This window comes from Vipera ursinii (genome assembly GCF_947247035.1).
Source record: "Vipera ursinii genome assembly, chromosome: Z".
NCBI classification, from domain to species: Eukaryota; Metazoa; Chordata; class Lepidosauria; order Squamata; family Viperidae; genus Vipera; species Vipera ursinii.
The window spans coordinates 84163249-84184639 of NC_139517.1; the positions used below are offsets into that span (position 1 = coordinate 84163249).

Sequence of the window (21391 nt, forward strand, 5' to 3'; positions counted from 1 at the left end):
TCTGAGCGTTCTATGACAAAAAAAGCCCTGCTTGTAAGGAGGATCATAGTCAGTGGATGTTCAAGTAATGGAATAATTAGGACTTGGGAATATATTTTTAGGAAGAAGAAAAAATGTTCTTAAACTTTACTGAAAAAATACCAAAAATTGGTTGTGGAAATTCTCTATTATGTATGAAGCACTTTATGATGCCGATGCTAAATAAAGCAGTATCATGTGCTTCACCCTAACCAAAATCTATCACATTGAATTTGTAATGGCTATATTTATAACATTTAGGGCCTAACATTTTTTTGGTGTTATTCATCAAATTAGCTCTTTCTTCTCAGATACAATAAAGGTCATATAACAAAAAAATGTAATCAAATGGATTGAATTTTCTATTTTCACTACGTATTGAGACAAAAATTAAATAACTGATGGATTTTCTTAATCAAAAATTAAAGTTATGCTGGCGTATTGCAATTATTAAATGTTATATATCCTTTGATTTCTAAAAAAATCCTTAGATGTAAGACTATTCCAAACTACTGCTTTATTGTTGTTATACCAAATTGACAAATAGGTATGTATTACTAACTAATATGTAGTGTTGACTGGTCTTAGTTCTTGCTACAGAACTCATTTATGTTTTTATACCATTATTACAATAGGGCTTCATTTTTCATAATGATGAATAAATTGTTGAACCATGGACTGTATAGGTTTAAAATACTTGGTAATTAGTAAAAGGCAAAACATTATTAAAATGAATTAATAATTCATTGTTGATGATTTAATGGCCTGTTACAAGACATACAGTAAAAAGTTTTTAAAAAGAACAAAAAATTTTCTATTATTTGTACCAGTGTAGGTAATATATAAGTTAGTATGTAGCAATAGTTATTTATGACATGATATTTCAATAGTTGTGAAAGAATAATTACTAGTAATTTTTTGCTATTGGTTGATTTCCCCCCCAATAGAATAACCCACTGAACATAATGTCACTTGTTATGAGAAACATACAGAGTTAGTCCATGAATCTATTTAAATGCACATTTTAAAATATCAGTGTATTCTTAATACATATCTAGGGAATAATTTAGCAAAAGCTCATGTTTATGATAAAGACAAGCTTCTTAAAAGGTTGTCTAGATAAGTATGTGCATGCATGCATATCTGTGTGTATATGTGTGTATATGTGTGTTATTCATTAATATAATTAATTACATTAATCGTTAGATAGTTATTGATAGTATAATCAATTCTGAACAAAAGTAGTTATTGTGTACTATCCTTCTGGAATTGTGGCTTTTTTCTTTGACAAATGGAAATTTAGCAGTAAAGATTTTTTCCAAAATTGATTATTAAAGTGGTAAGCTTTTCTTCATGATTATATCTTGAAAAGCTTCATAATTTATTTTTTCATACCTTACTGCTTTTAAGGGCATCAGAACTGAGGCAATGAAATGTTCACAGTCTTAGAAGGAAATTGACTTTGAATGCAAAAAGAAAACAGACTTTTAAACATTGTTCTTGTTTAATTATTTCAGAAGTAGGTTTACAGTTTACAGTGTAAATAATCATATTAAATGATAAACAAATTTGAAGTATTTTATTACATTCATTGGACTTCAGCTTAATGCATAGTTTATTGAGATTTCAGTTCTAGTTTCTAGATTTCAGCCTGGACATTTCAAAATTTTGGAAAAAAAACTTTGCCTTGGGGCTTTGCAGGCAATAAGCGAGACGGAAGGTTGCAAACAGGAACATGCAAACAGGAGCAGAACTGAAACAGTGGCTGCTGTGCAGCTACTTATACAGTTTTCCACTAGGCGGCAGCCAATAGGTTTAAAGGAACCCATTTCTGCCCCAAATCAACCAATGATCTTCTTGGAGACAGCAAATCTGGCTTAATCATTGACCATTACACAGACACACCATTGAGCAACCTTTAAGCAGCATTCAAACAGACACATTAATCAGTACAAGTAAAAATCCCAATACATTGCAGTCAGTTTTCCTTCTTTTCAATACAAGAAGCACATAACTAAATGGAAAGAATGAGTTCATCTATCATTGTGGATTTACTGGCCTAGAATTGACTTAATTCACCTCCTTAATGACAGTGGCTGCTAAGTTTATTTCACTAAGCAGCTGCAATAATTAATTGACTCTGAGGATTATTTTCCAATTCTACAATACATAAACAAGACTGAAAAGCAAAAATAGTTGACAAGTCAAAAAGCAAAAAAAAATTACATAAGAAAATATTCCTGAGCAAAAAAAAATGTAAAATCTAAATGCTCCTAGACATGAAGCATCCCTTTCAAAGTCACATATCCCTCAATCCTTCATTGAGAAAATAACAGGACTGTATTGCTTTCCTAAATGCTATTTAATTGTTGGGTTTTTCAATTCTCATTCATTTTCTTGGACGGATATATACTTTTATGCTCTTTCTTTTTGTACTGGCATTTATATGTGTATGTGTTAATGAAGATGCAGATGTGTATATGTATGAATATGTATACATATACCCACACATACACATTCTTATAGAAATTCATTTTTCTATTTAAGACTCTTCTAGTATACAATCTGTTCATTGATCTAAACATTCCAACTACTATTATAAACATCTGTTTTGCACAGCAAATGTAATACAAAGCTTTTATAAGATAGAAGGGTTTTGATAATTGCCATAAATTATTTTTATGTTTACCACAAACTATTAGCTATAGAAAGAATTTAATGAAAGAGCTTAATATAATACTGCAAAATATTAATTGTGTAGAAAGCATCTAATGTAATACAGTTTTTCATTCTCAGTATTAATCAGGCATAACATGAAGAAAGCATTACAAATTTTTATAATTGTGAATAAGGGAAAAGCTGTATTAACTGATTACTGTACCACCAAAAGACAGTAAAATATAGGGGGATGATAGGACACCTCATTTCTAGCAATGTAAAGATTGGCTTAATCAGTGATGATTTTACAAAGTACGGTTCAGGTGGTACTTTTAAATGCACATCTGAAAGCAAGTGTGAATTTGTTTTTCCAGTGGCAATTATTCTTGAGTAACTCTGCAGGATTATGTTTAAACCTTAATGAATAGAAAAGAGGAGCTGTGCTTAGCCTTGCATAAGAACCACAATCCCCCCCCCCCCGAAATAGCAAACACAGCCTAATGTCTGACATACCATGTCGCAGAAGACAGAACAATGCCTCAAACCTATTTGGATCAGGCAGGGAAGCAGCTGTATAAACATCCACATAAGGTGAATATATTGACCTGCCTGTTTTATTTCTTATAAATGTCACAAGGTTTATGTGGAGATAAGAGACATTCTTGAAAACAGATGTTTCTGGTGGTTGACATTTTTGCATTGCAGCAATTCAGATTTTAATTTATTTTTGTAATTAGAATACTTTTTTAAAAAAAAAGTTAGTTAAGATAGGGACCTTAGCAAAGATGTGTTCTTATTACATAGGAACTTGTGAAAAGGCAATAGTGCTTAGTAAGTTATTTTTGCAGGAATCCAGGATTAAACCTGGTAAATAAACAAAGTTTTAATAGTTACCAATGATCTAATGTAGAGAATACTGTACAGTTCTATTTAATCTATTAACCTGAAATAAGAATAATTTCATAAAGTTTAATTTTCAGTTCTTTCAATGCATGAAATGATTGTAAACCAAAAGAGAAATAAAGATATTTTGTATTCTTTCAATCTTGTTAGTTTATATTTTTCAGCTTACTCAATTTATTAACACAGGTAAAATATTTAAGCAAGTACTTGCAAAACCAGTGGCATTTGTGAGCAACACAGAAGTTTAAAAATAAAATGGTTTCAACTGAATAACAATAAAAGAATTAGCCAAGCCAAACTGCACGTAGGCACTGGATTCCAGGAGGCTTGGCTATAAGGTATACAAGACAAAATGGTGGTCAGGGGAAGTTTGAATCAATGTAACCAGGGGGAGGGATGATGTATTCTGGCTAGTCGTCTCAGACAAGATTGTGCCCTCTGAAGTCCTTTCAAACTGGACCGAAGGGGAGGGGACAGGGGCGTTGCGATACAAGTGTATATAATGTTATGAGTTTGAATGTTTGTGTGTGGTCTCTGGTTTAGAACTTTCTGTTGAAGCTTCTCTCAGAGATCCACTGCACTTTGCAAACTGCTTTTTCTATTTTCTGCAGAATAAACTCTTTTCTTACCAATCCAATTTTGTTGGTGTTTTAATCATGTTTCCAACACTCTGGAGCACCATTAGCTACACAAAGCCTTTTGCTTTCATCATATTTCTCACAAAAGATGCCAATAAAAATTAATTTGACATGAGGGAATTTATTAAATTTATTGACAATATAAACATTAAATCCTATTAATATAAATGTAAAACTTTCATTGAATGAAATTGGGTTTATCTCTATCCATGGGTTGTTAGTTGTTGTTGCTTTTTTTTGCATAATTCAAGAGTTCAGGCCACAAATACAAAATTAGTGATCTCCAGATGGTTAGATATTGCAAACCACTGACCATCCAACAGATTTTCTATCTGCTCTACAGATTCCATTTTCTGTCAGCAAAATTATAATTGCAGTTTTAGAATTCTGTTGACAATACTTTAGAGTATATATGTATATAGTGACAGGAAAAACTAGTTTTGCTGAGTTTCTTCAAGTTTCTTCAAATTACTCTGGAGTTTGTACTAGGAAATGGAAATCCTACATCTTTAGTTGGTTGTATCTATTCTAAGTGAGTTATCATTAGTAAGACTGAGACCTGTTTACTTTATTAGAACTTTTGAGTACTTGCCAAAAATGTAGAAAAAGCTTGCATTTGCTAAAAATATAATTTTTGTGCCAAATATTTATTCAGAACAATCATCTTTCACTTTAATGTATATACATTCATTTCCTTTTAGTCATATTCCATGCTCATATCTTCTGATACCATGTAGGGTCCCAAAGTGCTAGAGAAGTTAGAAATAGTGACACTCTCAAAGATACTAACCAACAACTTACTTATCATCTTCTTCCTTAATAGTAATCAGGTCAAACTGATTAAGAGCTTGGCAAATTTAAAAAGTTTTGTTATGTCTGCCAAGGTTCAGGCATGGCTTGTTGTAGGAAAAGTTTGAGAAGTTTGCCAGTATAATAGACTTAGTTCTAAGTGAAAGTATACAGAGTCAAGCAGGAAAATATTTTTGGAATTAAAAAACAGTAATTGGTCTGTCTTTGTGTTTACCCTCTGTTTGATAAAACCTGTTATGAAAAGGCTGCTCATTGGAATCTCCTACATATTTTCAGGTGCTAGGAGAAAGCAATGAAGGTAAAACCAATATATCCCTCAATGGTTACTGAGGATAGAATGAGTGTACAGTAAGTGGAGCAGAGTGTTGGTTGATAAAATAATGAAGGGGGGAGGCTCAGGGGAAAACATCTCTTTTTTGATAGTTACTGAGGCTGATCATTCCTGCCTAGTGCTAGATGGTTTGTCAACCTATCTCTTATTGTAGTTCTGATATGCTTGTAAAAACACTTTCTTATAAGCATATCTGACACTCCAATTATACATTTAGAAATGTAAAAACTATTTCTCACAAAAGGATTTACAGAATCATATTCTTTTTATGTGGACAGAGATCTGAACATCAATCTTTGGTAGAGAACTCTTTTATAAATTATACCACATCCTGGAGGAGGTTTTTATGCAAACCACAGTTAATAAGGGCTATAACGTTGCCCTTTTAATCTTGAGATGACTATATGATATCCAACATTTCCCTATTCCCTCCTGAGCTGAAGTGGATACTATAATATCCTCTGATACAATCTCAAAAGTCAATTGTGGATTGTCCTTTCATCTAAACTAGTCCATGTGTGCCAAAAACAGAGTGTGCACCATCTTCAAATATGGAAACAGACATGGAAAAACAAAGAAAGCCTACCAAAAGAACTCCATACTCAGAAGAGGTTTCCAACCTCAAATTGGTGTGCTAAAGGACACGAATGGACAGATAGTAACCAATTTAAAAGAAAACCAAGAATGATGAAAGGACTGTACTTAAATTCAGCAAAAAACTATAACTAAACTGTCAGGAAATCTGAAGAATGACATAGTGGCCAAAAGAAATTCTTCTTTGCCATCAGAATGCATAGATTTTATGCTGCATAGAGTAAATTTAATTTAATTTAATTTAATTTAATTTAATTTAATTTAATAATTTAATTTCTATACCGCCCTTCTCCTGAAGGACTCAGGGCAGTGAACAGGGCAATACACAATAAAAATCGAATACAAAAATTAAAAAATCATTAAACATCATGCCCATAAAATCAATACATATTAAAGTTAAAACTAGTTTTAAAAACCCAACCCCATCCCGTCAGACCAGGCCAGCATGTTCGAAAAAGAATGTTTTAAGATCGCGCCGGAAGGAGCGAAGGTCGGGGGCCGTCCGGAGCTCAACCGGTAAGTGGTTCCAGAAGTCTGGCGCACCCACAGAGAACGCTCTCCCCCTAGGGGTCACCAATCGGCATTCTTTGATCGGCGGCACCCTGAGGAGGCCCTCTCTGTGGGAGCGCACTGGACGGAGGGAAGTTAACGCTGGTCGCAGGTGTTGCCATAGGTAATCCAGACCCATGCTATGAAGGGCTTTGTAAGTCATAACTAACACGTTGAACCTCACCCGGAGAGCAACCGGTAGCCGATAATCCATATTAAGAATTTGAATCCATCTTAGAATTTTGTATATTGTGTCATCAATATGCAATATACAATTTATTAATGCAATCATATGAATCTGTATAACCACCAGTGTTTATGCACACTTTTATTTAACTCATGTTAGTCACAATATATGCACAACTTATACTGTGTAGTATCTGATTTCTGAACTGAAGTTCAAAAATATTGGTATAGGTGTAAACCGGTATAGATAAAACATTATTATGAGCAGTGCTTTTTTTGTAAAAGAAAAAGGTGCAGGAACTCACACATGTCATACAACCCGCCTTGCCTACCCTACAAGGTTCCATCCCAAAAAGGTGCCGGAACTCCGTTCTGAGCGTTCTATGAGAAAAGAAGCCCTGATTATGAGTACTTATTCATAGAAGTATTTTATAACTTTAAATTCATGCTGCTCTCTAGTGGAGAATATTTTCAGTACAGATGTATTGAACCTGGAAAATATAAATTATAGCATGTTGTGATGCTACTGGCATTATTTCATTATATTTATTTAATGTTTTGTTCTTTCATGCCCCTTTCCTTTGATTTTGTAATCATTACTTTTAAAATCTTTTATTAGCTGTTAGTGGGAGAATCCCTGATCGTTTCCATGCAGTTATTCTTTAGTATTTCACTGTTCCCTATTTTTTTTTATTTTGTAAATTCTTGGGAGAAGAAGAAGAACCTGCCCATAAAACTCTGGATAACATCATGTTGACTAACCCCAATAGCATCATTTATATATAATCTCAGGAATACTCTGCTAAAATTACAATTGTACAGATAAATTGTTTGAGTGGCTTTTCTCAGGTAATATTCTGTCAATTAGCAGTATATGTCTTGTCCACTTACCTTACCTTTCAAATACTCTTCCAGAAAAAATGGTATCTTCTGGAAATTTTATTGGGTGTGTCAATATTTCATATTATTTTCAACACTAGGATAGGATGAAAACTGGAGCAGTAATTATTTTTGTGATAATGATAAGAGTACAGTTTTCTTGAAACTTCAGGGAGTGACTCAGTTATTTCAGCTGTTTATATTTTTGGAAGTAATGTCATCTCATTATGTTCTTAGTAGGTTAAACTATCCTAGAAAAATACAACACCAAGTTACATAATTATTTAGAGATCAAATAATGCTAACAAGAGGAAACCAACTTCCTATCCCTTCTTTTAAACTTAATGTATATTGTGTTTGGTACAAATGATTTTGCACATTCTATTCACTGCTCGAACACCAGAAAATAAAATCTAGGAAATAGGCTCAAACGTATTAGGGATAAATGTTAAAGCTTGACAAACACATGACCATCTACAGGCATTGCACTGTAACTTTCTGATCTATCTCAGTGATGATTAGTAACAGTTCTACTAATGAAAGCAATTCTCCATGGACATGATAGAGATTGGACTTGCTTCACCAGTGACCAAAGATCCTTCCAGCAAATTAGTCATTAATTAGTATCCACATTTGTCAAAAAGGACAATGTGTTCCTTAAGACTGTCATATAAATTCAGTGTGCATCACTGGGCACAATTATTTAACTGGGCATAATTTCCCAATTTTAGATACATTTTAGGTAACTTGTTTAAAAGATAATCAAGCACAGCAAAACACTTTGCTTGTGGCAGACTTTTATTATGTGTTATATTTATTTTATCAGAAAACTTGTAAATGAAAAGATTATGGACATATAAGCTCATCAAACAAGGATCAGAAAAGGAGGGGGAGAAGTAATTTCAATTCTGTTTCTTTTCTTAATGTCTGTATAACTTTCAATTTATGTTTGTTTTGCTTTATCCCAAAGAATTATAACTTAAGTTATTTTCAAAACTCTTCTCAGCTTGTGTAATCTTTTATTGCTTCTCATAGTATTTTAAATGTTCAAAACTGATACTAATCCATTCGACATTTAAAGATACCGATATGAAATAGCTTCTAAATTTACAGCAATTCATTAGCAGATGGATGAAGACAGTCCATTTTAAATTTGAGTTTAATTGTTTAAAATTACCACATTCTGAAATTTTTATTTTTGGGGAATATTGGAAGATGTGAAATTACAGCAACATATGATTATGTTTTAAGGAGCCTGACCATGTTGCTTTAAGTATTTCTATTTGGTACAAGGCATTAAGTGTGTTTTTTTGGATTCAGAATTTTTAAAATGTAATTATTTTAAATTTGAGGCATTTTTCTACAAGTGAGGTTGATGATTAAGAATGATGGCCCTCATGAAAATTCCAAATACCAGAATCTATTGTAATGAAGAAGCTAAAGCTTAGTACATTGTTTTGTGAAAAGTATTAAAATGTTATCAGTTTCTATACTTTGAACATTAATTTAAAAGAGGGACTTAAAAACAAAATCAAGATAATATGTCAGAAGGCTAGAAACTAGGAGTCCATGAGTTTTTGTCCTACCTTAGGCATAAGAACTGACTAGGTGACTTTAGGCCAAACTGTCTCTAAACCCAGGCCACCTCATAGGGTTCCTGTTGTGGAGAAAATAAGAGGAAAAAAGAGTTCACTAACTTTCATTATTTTAAAATTGATAAAGGTGGGATAAAAATAAAAATATTTATAAATATTTATAATCTTTAAAATTATAAATATTTACAGATATTTTTACTTTTACTTTTTATTTATTTTTATGAATTTTAAATTGAAATTTTAAAAAATCGCAATCTGTTAAATTATAAATATTTGTAAATATTTTATTTTTATTTACTTTATTTTTTTATCCCACCTTTATTAATATTTAAATAATATTTTTTTTAAACAAATCTACCTTTCAGATGAAGGTTCAGTTCTGGCTCTTAGCAAATAACATTTATTTATTTATTAATAATAAGAATACTTATTACAAAAAAATAAAGAATTCAGGCATTTCATGTTATCAAGTTTTCCTCTAACTTCTACAATTGATTCCTTTACTGTAGTGGGATAAATGGAGTGGGGCATATAATGAATTCCACTGATTCAAATTACTGATCAGAGGAACCTTTTAAAATTTCTCCTATCAAAATTTTCTTTTTAACTATTTTCTTTTGACTATTAACTATTGACTTTATGTATTTAAACACTTTATTTAAACCTTTTAAATATAGAATCATTCAACAATGTGATTCCTTAGCTGCATCAAAAATTAAATAAAATTTAATTTTATTAAATTTAATAAAATTTTACTTCACCAGCAATAGATAAATATACATAGAAAATAAAATGTGGATGTGTGAGTGTGAAAGTTGTAATATACAAACTCTTGTAAAACAGACTACAGAGATAGAATAGAATAGAGCTGGAAGGGACCTTGGAGGTCTTCTAGTCCAGCCCCCTGCTCCAGCTGGAGAACCTAATCCATCTCAAGATAAGTGACTGTCCAGTCTCTTCTTAAAAACCTCCAGTGATGGAGCACCCACAATTTCTGAAGACAAGCTGTTCCACTGGTTAATTGTCCTCACTGTTAGGAAATTTCTCCTTAATTCCATGTTGCTTCTCTCTTTGATCAGTTTCCAACCATTGTTTCTTGTCCTGCCCTGTGGTGCTTTGGAGAATAATGTGACCACCTTTTGTTTGTGGCAACCTCTTAAATACTGGAATATTGCTATCATCATAATTCACATTACAATCATTAGCATTGCTTTCAAAATAAAGTAACCAAGATAAATTTATACACATTTTTTACAAAGCTAAACAGATACTCCTTTATTTCTTCAGTGAACTACAAAAAGGATATTGTACTAGGCAGTGGTGTGATTCAAATATTTGAACAACTGATTCTCTCTATGGATGCCACTTCCAGAAGTGGGCCTGGGCAACAAAAAATAGCCAAACTAGTGCAAACTGGGTGAATCCCACCACTGGTATTAGGGCCATGCAATTTAGAAGGAGGTTGTTAAGTGTGTTTCTACACACCTCTTAGAGACGGAGTTTTCTCGCTGGCACAGAAAGCAAGCCACATTGAAAATGTTTAGAAGACATTTCAAAGTACTCTGTAAGTAAAGGCATCCCATTTAATTTTCTTCCCTTACAATCTATGATGTGTTTTCATACACTTGTATTTTCTAAACCCACTTATATGATTTTCATTACCACATGAGATGGTGTGTAGTGGCTTTAAATGAGATGATATGCAGTGGGTTTAAATGCAGCCCTTCTGCTTTTTACAGGTTGACATTCAGGATGCATATCACTCATAGTTCTTTCTTATGTTTATTTTAGAAACAATGAAGAAGCCTGGGAGTCCTACTTCATCCCAAGACAATATATCTTATACTTCAGATTTCATGTGCTTTCATGAAAGTGATGCAGAATTAACACCCAAAGACAGCGAGAAAGACAAAGGGAGGGAGAAGAAACACATCAGTTTTACTTTATGCAATGTATGCAACATTCAACTGAATTCTGCTGCTCAGGCACAAATCCATTATCATGGGAAATCACACCAGAAAAGATTGAAACATTTGAGCAAAGGAAACCTAAAAAACAGTTTGGGTGAGTTTTTAAGTATATTCCGTTGTGTTTAAATCTATAATGTATAACTTTCCCGTAGTCTACTTTTGGGAAGAGAATAGTCTGATGTCTTGACTAATATCTTTGATTACTTATCAATGCAATGCAAAATAATGGTTCCATTATTGGTAAATGATTAATATTTTATTTTTCAGACAATAAAACTTAGAGTGTCAATGATTTTTCATTATAGTAGAATGAGCTTACCTATTTTTTTTCACTGAGTTTACTTGAAGTTATGAAATTTGGAAAAGGATTTGGGAATTTTTTACCTTTTTAAATCTGAACAACACCACAACCATACAGTTGAAGTGAGACTCTTGTTTGAAAACTATCTAGAAGTTTAAGTTAATACAAAGCTTCACAGCTTCTACTAGTAAAAGAAGTCAAATATTTTATTTTCCTAAGATATGCACAGGCTAGTAAAAATCTCAGTATACAGTATTCAGTGAAGACCCAAAGATTTGTTTTGCAATATTTTAACTGATATAAAACCCAGACATGCAAACCCTTTTTCTCTTCATACATTTACAGAGATATTTTCACAGTGGAAGGGGAAGTCTAAGGATATATATACCAGTTATCAAGGTGTCAGTTACAGCACAGATGAAAATGGACATTTCTATATACTGTATTATTAAGTTGCCATACTGTTATGGCAGAATAGGAAACTGCATTTATTTAGCAACTGTTTGAGTTTACAGTGTCATTGCAAAAAGTGGCTTACAGCTCATTCTTATCCTTACAACCATAGCACTGTGTCCACGCCCAACAGTTTAGTTTATTAATATAAATTATTCATAGTTTTTCCCTAGGATGAATTTGAAAAATATCTAAGTCAAATAATCATTTTAGTATGAAATTCAGAAAAGAGTTTATTGCAATATAACAAGGCCAAAAGTATGCTTCTTGTTTAAATGTTATTAACATTTTCATTCTACTTTGTATAAGTCCTAAAGAATTGTGACTAGCAGCTGTCAGGCCTCCATTAATGGAAGGATACCATTATTGATGTGTAGAAATTATTTAGATAGCAAGGCTGGAATGCAAAGAATGTAAATATACAGCTTGCAGGATGAGGGTGTATGAAAAACAGAAGTCCAAGATGCTCCAGATATAAAGAAGAGTGCTCCAAAAAATGTAATGGATTGAAATAAATTCTGTAATAGTTCTGTGGCCTGCACAGTGATTGTCATTTGTGGCTAATCCCACTATACAGACCAGGTTGACTAGGTAGACAATTAAATCGACACCAAGGAAGATTAAAACTACAGTACTTTTACTGTACAGAAATTTTTATAACAGAATCTTATAAATATGATTGTGCTTGTCCTCTTCCATGTAATGGTTCAGTGTATCACGGAGGAATAAGTTTGAGCCACTTCCAAATGTTATCTGGATGTCTGACCTTAAAATATGCACTTAAAAAAATCCTTACTGTCCATATCTGTCTTACAGGTTTATTTTCTTTACTCTTTACATCATTGAAAGTGCTACTATTCCTAAATTTCAATTTTAAAAAGTTTGCTTATGATATGCTTGTCCTAATGTTTGGAAATCTCCAGTTTGTAGTCTCTAATGTAAAAGCATCTATCCATTCCACAACTGACATTAAGGAAGCAAATTTGATGAAATATTCCTTCTGAATTGTTTCCTGAAACTAAAGCAAAAAACAGGCCCAGCTGTTTTTAAGTCACCCTGAAAATACTCACTGAATTTTTAAAATGTGTAATACTGTTTGATAAATGATAAATTCTTTTACCTGCAAATTTGCAATGTTAATTTTGCTTAGAAAACAACATGAAAAACAATGAATGCTGAAAGTGACTTTCTTTTTTAAAATATCGGTATTGTCATATTCATAGGGACGCGGTGACTCAGTGGGTTAGGACGCTGAGCTTGTCGATCAGATGGTCACAGTTTGGCGGGTCGAATCCCGCCAAATCAAATGGGAGGAGGGGTGCCTCCGTCTTGGAAAACTGCTTTTATTTCTTTGATTCCGAAGGAAGATCAGGATGTCACCCAAGCAAAAAATTATAGACCAATATCACTTTTGAATACAGACTACAAGATATTTGCTAAGGTTTTAGCTAACAGATTAATGAGGGTACTGCAACAAGTAATTCATGGTGACCAAACTGGGTTTATAAGTGGTAGACAAATGAAGAACAACGTGAGGCATATAGTTGACTTGTTGGAATTTCTGGAAAGAAACAATCAGATCCCTGCAGCGTTGATCTTTTTGGATGCTGAAAAAGCCTTTGATCAATTGGATTGGCAATTTTTGTTGAAAGTATTAGATAAAATGAATTTTGGGGATAAATTCTTACAACCAATTAGGGCACTATATCAAAAGCAAACAGCCCGTATAATAGTAAATAATAGTCTGACCGAAGTATGTAACATTGAAAAGAGCACAAGGCAGGGGTGCCCGTTGTCACCTTTATTATTTGTTTTAACATTGGAGATATTACTGATTAAAATACGGGATTCGGAAAAAATTAGGGGAATTCAAATAAGAGATCAGGATTATAGACTGAGGGCGTTTGCAGATGATCTGGTTGTTACGGTGACCCAGCCAGAAAATTCAGTTGTAGAATTGATGGAGATAATAATGCAATATGGGAAAGTTTCTGGATTCAAGGATAACATAAAAAAACTAAAATGTTGTCTAAGAATATGACAGTATCACAAAAGGCTGCTTTAGAAGGGCTAACGGGATTTGAAATTGTCAAAAGGGTTAAATATTTGGGGGTATATTTGTCACCCTCAAATGCAAAGCTATATAAAATAATTATGAAAAGCTATGGGGAAAAGTTCAAAAAGAATTGGAAAAAACTACAATTGTCTTTATTGGGAAGAATTGCAGCAGTGAAAATGAATGTTTTGCCGAAATTTCTATTTTTATTTCAAATGATACCTATTCTTAAAAAGGATTCAAACTTGGAGGAATGGCAAAAGAGTATTAATAAATTTGTCTGGGCAGGGAAAAGGCCACGAGTTAAATTTAAGATTATGCAGGACACGCATGAGAGAGGTGGTCTTAAAATGCCTAATCTTAAACTATACTATGAAGCTGCTGCTTTGTCAGCGATAAGTGATTGGATTAATTTAACACAAGTGAGATTATTAAATCTTGAAGGTCATGATTTTCTATTTGGTTGGCATGCATACCTATTGTATGATAAGAAGGTGGATAATACGTTCAAGGTGCATATTTTAAGACATGCTCTGTTGCGAGTTTGGAAAAAGTATAGACATAAGCTAAATTATAAGATACCCTTATAGGCAATACCGAAACATGCAATAGAAAACATAAGTGTTGGGTTTAAACATGATGTGACTACATATAAGGAAATTTTAAGTTTGGAAAGGAATGTATGGTATTTGAAGCCGTATAATATCTTACGAGAAGGAAAGATTGTTCAAACTTGGTTTCAGTATGGGCAATTACAGGCCAGGTGGAAAGAAGATCAGAAAATTGGTTTTTCAATGACTGATGAAAATTTGGTAAAGCAAATTAGAGATCAAGGTCAAGCACATATCAAAAGGATATATCTTGCACTGATAGAAATTGATTCAGAGACAGAACTTGTTAAAGACTGTATGATAAAGTGGGCACAGAATTTTCAAGAAGTTATTACAATGGATACTTGGGAAAAGATTTGGGTGAGAAATGTAAAATTTACACAAGCTCAAAATTTAAGAGAGAACTTTTATAAAATGTTTTATAGGTGGCATTTAGATCCTAAAAAACTAGCAAGTATGTATCTGAACTGCCAGCCTAAATGTTGGAGGTGTGGTGGTGAAGATTTCATACATGGTGGACCTGTAAAAAGGTTAAATCATTTTGGATTAAAATTTGGTGGAATATGCAGAAGATATTTAAGAAAAGGATAAAGTTTTGTCCGCAATTGTTTTTACTGGGCATTACTACTGACACTACTGTTGTGGACACTAAGTTGATGTTGAATTTAATTACGGCAGCGGGACTTTTAGTAGGGCAATATTGGAAGAAGGAAGAACTGCCGACTATAGAAGAATGGACTTTAAAAGTTTCCAACCTGGCAGAAATGGCAAAGATCTCAGCGTACTTGAAAGACCATTCGCAACAGAGATATATTGTGGAGTGGAAAAAATGGATTGATTACATCCAGAATAAATATGGGACTAAAAAGTTTCACTTAGCATTTGAATAAGTATTGATGTGATATTTATATTGCTTGTAGTTATTTTATAAGAGTTAAAGTGCGACAGACTTAATAGCTATTGTTGTTTGCATATGGTAGATTATGATTGTTTTTACTGTTATACCTTGTATTTAGCTCTGGGAAGTCGGGGAGGGGGGAGGGGGAGGGAGGGAGGTGTTGGGGAGGGTTGGGAAGAGGGGAGGGGGTTGGGAGGGGTTTTGTTTTGCTTTGTTAAAAATAAAATGTACTGTAAAACTTTTCAATAAAAAAAAAGAATCTCACCCGGAAGTCAACTGGGAGCCAATGCAGCTCGTGGAGCAGAGGTGTAACATGGGAGTATCAGGAAACTCCCAACACAACTCTCGCGGCTGCATTCTGTACCAGTTGGAGCCTCCGAGTGATATGATACTTTCCCATACTTTCTTCTTCAACAAATATTTTGTCTTCCTTACGACAATTTTCTTCCCTCTATAATCACAAGAAGTAAATTGATGCTCTTAAGTTCATACCTTGAAGTTCATATCTGAAGCAACACTTTGAACTTGGATCTTCCTATACCTGATACTCTATGTTAAACTGCTTTTATATATTAAAATCTTCTAAATTATATATATGTGTGTTATATATTATATATAAATATTATGTGTGTGTGTGTGTGTGTGTAATTTAGGAGATTTTAATATATTAGCTATTGTATATATCATATCAAAGACCAGTGAATATAATTTGAGCACATTAAATTTTACTATATTAACATCAGTCTAGAGTTTTTAAAATAAACCCTAGAGGAAGGATCTACAATTTATTTCTAAATAACTATTTTTTTATTTTAGGTCCCTTTGAGTCAGTCTTGAATTTAAATCCCTTATTTCAGGAATCCAAACTAAGCAAAAGTTTTGATTTGTACATGTCTCAGCTAATATTTATTCATTTATCTTTCTGATGGAAAGGGAACTCAGAATTAAAATTATTAATTTATATGATTTGGCCTTATTGTGTTATTGTCACATTAAAGCTGTGGTAGGTATATCCATTTTGATTTTTAATCAATATTTCTATGTAAATGTAGGTGTTCTTTAACTATAGTCCCAATATTCTGATTCTATTCAGAAATTGTTGATTGCTTATGTGCCATCATTCTGATGTCAGCTCTTAAATGACTGCAAAGATAGATTTTCCTCCATGATGATTGGTCCTAACTTGGTCATTCACCTCTTCCAAATGTGCACCACCTACACCTGTAATTTAATTTAATCCATTCACTTTTCAGTTTTCTAGCAATATAGTCACTTGTTCTGGATTTGTTTATTATTTATTTATTTATTTATTTATTTATTTATTTATTTATTTATTTATTTATTTATTTATTTATTTATTTATTTGATTTGTATACCGCCCTTCTCCCTAAGGACTCAGGGCGGTGTACAGTGACATAAATAACAGAATGCACAAATACAGATATTGAAAACAAATTAAACCCTAATTTTGCCCAAATGCAGAAGATAGTTACCTTAAAACAATAATTACAACAGAACCCGTCAGACCAGACTGGATTGCTCAAACAGATATGTTTTTAGGTCGCGTCGGAAGGAGCGAAGGTTGGGAGCCATCCGGAGCTCAACCGGTAAACGGTTCCATAGGTCAGGTGCGCCCACAGAGAACGCCCTCCCTCTGGGAGCCACCAGATGGCATTCTCCCAACGGTGGAACCCTTAGGAGGCCCTCTCTGTGGTAGCACACTGGACGGAGGGACGTTGACGCTGGCAGCAGGTGACACTGTTCTATAATAATCTGCTATATATTGGGTTTTTTTCTCCCAAGATGGCAATATAGTATTTAAGGTATTAGACAGCAAGAAGCACTAGTTCATTCTCATCATCCGAATCTCACTGGGTAGTTTTTAGTTAGGATTGAGTCAGACTTCTAGTCCTGCTGTTGTAACAAGCAAACTTCTTGAATTCCTAAATGAAATATGGCATATATATGAATAACATCTAAAGTTATATTATTTCATCAACACCATTGTATGTACAGGTAATCATTGTACAACTGCCTATTTGGCAGCCATTTTAAGTTACAACATATTCTTAAAAGCTACTTATAATATGATTTCAAAATTACAATGTCAGCAGCCCCTCCTGCAGTCACATGTTCACATTTTGGGTGCTGGGCAATCAGCTCACTTTTATGGCCATTTGCATCCTATGGTCACATGACTGCAATGTTTAGCTGTTATTATTGGTTTCCAGCATTTACATCTGACTTCCAGCAAAAAAAAAACTACCTCCCCATTAGGTAAAATGGATTGGCTTAATGACCATGCGATTTGCTTAATAACCATGACATTCACTTAACAACTGCTACAGAAAATGTTGGGGACATGCTGACCTGATTAATGACTGCGAAGACTTATGTCCATACTTCTTATTTTGCTCATATCATTATGCTCATAAACTGTAGTTTTTTTAATGAATTCAACACAGTAACATTATTTTAAAAAGAGACACAATTAAAAACATTTATGAGAGATAGCTGTCTAGTGTTTCTTTGATGTGGCGAAGATGAGCTCTTAACATCTATCAAAATGATTGAACTGTAAAAGTGCCCAATGTTTTGTGTAACATTGAGCTAGAATTTGTGTTAATCCAGTATCTGTTCCGCACTTTGAGTAATAAAGAGCAAGTCAGGATTTTTTTTCCTGGGTGACACCTTTTAGATTTGAAACGTACCACCTTCTCCTTTCAAGGATTAATTCCTCCAATCTCTTTATATAATTTAATTTATTTTATATTGATCATTCCCATTGCAATTCTCTGAACTCTTCTTGTTTGTATGGCTCCTTCAGAATATGATCGACATAATAAAGTAGCATGATTGTTTGGTTCTGATAGACGACGACTCAGAGTAGTTTAACAATGAACGAGTTTATTGAATACACAAAAGTCAACTGTCAACTGTCAAATGTTGCAACCTTTTATAGGGGTAGTGTTTGAACTGTAACCAATCAACGGAGTCTATTTTCCCGCTTCTAGTTTATTGCATCCAATGATTGCACCTGAATCTCCCGCTCAAAACCCTGCTATAATGCAATCTGCTAATTCCCTTGTTAGCAACTATTTACATACACAACACCCCTTACCCCCCAGTTGTTGTTATTTCTGTACAAAATCCTTTAAATATTTTGGTGGCCTATGTATTCTAGAAGGGTATCTATTACTCTGGCTGCTAGGGACCCCTCTTTCTGATTGACTGCTTGGCTGATTGTCTCTGTTGGACCTGGGCTCTTGGTTACCAGACTCTGATGTTTCCCTGTTGCTGTTTTGTGTATTAGTTTGTGTTTGAAGATCAGCGGTCAATGGCCTACTTCGCAGGGGTACCTCCCAGTCAATTTGACTAAATTGTTGTTGTTGGGTACCAGGGGATGAGTTATTTTGCCTTTCCTCTACCTCACTCTCTGGCATGTTGTTATCACTGAACCTGTATGTACTGTTTCCCCCAAATATACTTTGGTCCCCATCTACTGGCAAGCATCCACTAGATCTCTTCCTCAGCTGATCTATGTGTCTTTTGCTGATCCTATTCCCTTCCCCCTCAATAGTGTACGTCAGGGGACCTAATATTTCAGTAACCACCCCTGGAATCCATTTGTCCCCTTGGGCATAGTTCCTGGCCCAGATTAAATCCCCCACTTTAAATGTTCTATTTGGAATGTCCAATTCAGCACTTGGTAGAAGTCTGTCAGGGTGTAATCTGTCCAATTTGGTGGTTAGTCTCCTTCCCCACCTCATTTCAGCTGGACTTTTGCCTGTAGCAGAACATGGGGTCGTATGTTGGGCCAGCAAGAATTCGGCCAGTCTTTGATGCCAGTCGCCACGAATGATTCTTTTTAAGGCGTCTTTCGTGGTCCTCACATTTCGTTCAGCCAAGCCGTTGGTGGATGGGTGGAAGGGTGCTGATGTCTTGTGTTTAATCGAGTTGGCCTTGAGGAAATCCTGAAATTCAATAGATGTGAATTGTGGCCCATTATCAGACACGATTACATCCGGTAACCCATGAGTGGCAAAGAGGCCCCTTAATACCTGTATTGTTCTTCCTGAAGTTACTGAACTGACTGGTACTACCTCTAGCCATCTAGAGAAGCTGTCAACCACTACCAGAAATGTTAACCCTTGGAAAGGTCCAGCAAAGTCAATATGAATCCTGGACCAAGGATTTCTAGCTAACTCCCACTTATGCGTACGGATGTGTTGTTGTTCTGGCCTAGAACGTTGGCACAAATGGCAATTGGCAACACATTCCTCAATGTCGTTGTCCAGTCCTGGCCACCACAAGTGACTCCTAGCCAACGCCTTCATCCGTACTATTCCTGGGTGTCCTTCATGTAATTCTAATAAAATAGCTGATCTGTGGATTCCAGGAATAACCACACGATTTCCCCACAGTAAGCATCCCAAATGAACTGACAGTTCATCTTTTCTTCTAAAATAGGGAATGTATTTTGCATCCGGGTTGGCGTTTGGCCACCCACTCAGGACCCAGGCCATTATTCTCTTTAAAGTGTGGTCATTATTTGTTGCCACAGCTATGTCTTTAGCAGTTAGAGGCCAATCAGGAATGTCCTGTAGGGACATTATTTGTCCCACAGGGGCAGGGTCTTCCTCCGTGATGTTTAAGGGCAGTCTGCTAAGGGTGTCAGCATGTCCCATGTCCTTGCCCGGTCTGTATTGGAGGGAAAATGAGTATGCTGAGAGGAAAATGGACCACCTCAGCATTCTGGGCGACATGATTTGGGGAGTCTGTTTATCCGTGGTAAACAGTCCCAACAGGGGTTTGTGGTCAGTCAGTATGGTAAAGTTCCTACCATAAAGGTAGTCATGGAACTTTTTTACTCCTGCCACAATTGCTAATGCCTCCCTGTCTATCTGAGCATAATTCCGCTCTGCCTTGGTTAGTGTCCGGGAATAATATGCAATTGGTCTTTGTATTCCTTGGTTGTCTAAGTGGCTGATCACAGCCCCTACACCATAGGGCGAAGCATCGCACGCTAGGTAAATTGGTTTATTTTCTATAAAGTGGGTTACAGTTGATTGGCTGGAAAGAATGTCCTTTAAAGTTTGGAAACTAACTCTATGTTTGTTCAGCCACTGCCAAGGAGTCTTCTTATCTAAGAGTCTGTGGAGGGGTTCTGCAATGGCAGCCTTGTGTGGCACAAACGTATGGTAGAAGTTTACCAAGCCAAGGAAGGCCTGTAGTTCAGCCTTGTTCCTTGGTTCAGGGGCCCATTTAATTGCTTTAATTTTGTCAGGGGTAGGGTGGATTCCATTTTTGTCAATCCTGAACCCCAAAAAATCAGTGGACTTAACCCCAATGCTACATTTTTCCTTTTTTAGTTTCAATCCAGCCCTCCTAAATCTGCCCAATACCTGTTCCAGCCGCTCTACTAACATTTCCTCATTTTTTCCAGCTATCAAGACATCTTCAAAGTAAGGGCATACTCCAGGTATGCCCTTTAAGGTCCTCTCCATCACTTCTTGAAAGATGCCTGGAGCTGCTGCAATACCAAATTGCAGTCTGTGGACTTGGAACGCCCCCTTGTGGGTAACAATCGTCTGTGCTTCTGCAGCCTCTTCAGAAACAGTCAATTGTAAGTACGCATGCGCCAAGTCTAGCTTGGCAAACATGGCGCCGTCCTGGATCGTGGCGAGGACCTGCTTCACCGTCGGGACCGGGTAAGCGTGTTTTTTCATTCCAATGTTCAGGGTGGCCTTGTAGTCAGCGCAGATTCTCACATCCCCATTGGGTTTGAGGGGTGTGACAATCGGCGTTTCCCACAAACCACCCTCAACAGGTTCTAATACACCTTGGCCTACAAGCCTGTCGAGCTCGGCCTCGATTTTTTCCTTCAAGGCGAAAGGTACCCTTCGGGCCTTAAGCCTGATTGGTTTTACTGAGGGGTCTA

At 35.0% G+C, this 21391-nt stretch overlaps 1 protein-coding gene across 1 annotated transcript in view; it reads left to right on the forward strand.

The window, feature by feature from the left end:
• The window catches only part of ZNF385D (zinc finger protein 385D), a gene marked incomplete at its 3' end in the record, with an annotated part of 375501 nt that overhangs the window by 62196 nt on the left and 291914 nt on the right, over positions 1 to 21391 (forward strand). Inside the window, exon 2 of the mRNA XM_083376165.1 lies at positions 10953 to 11225. Coding sequence (XP_083232291.1) covers positions 10958 to 11225 — 268 coding nt within the window. The 5' untranslated portion in view covers positions 10953 to 10957. The remainder of the gene's footprint in view (positions 1 to 10952; positions 11226 to 21391) is intronic.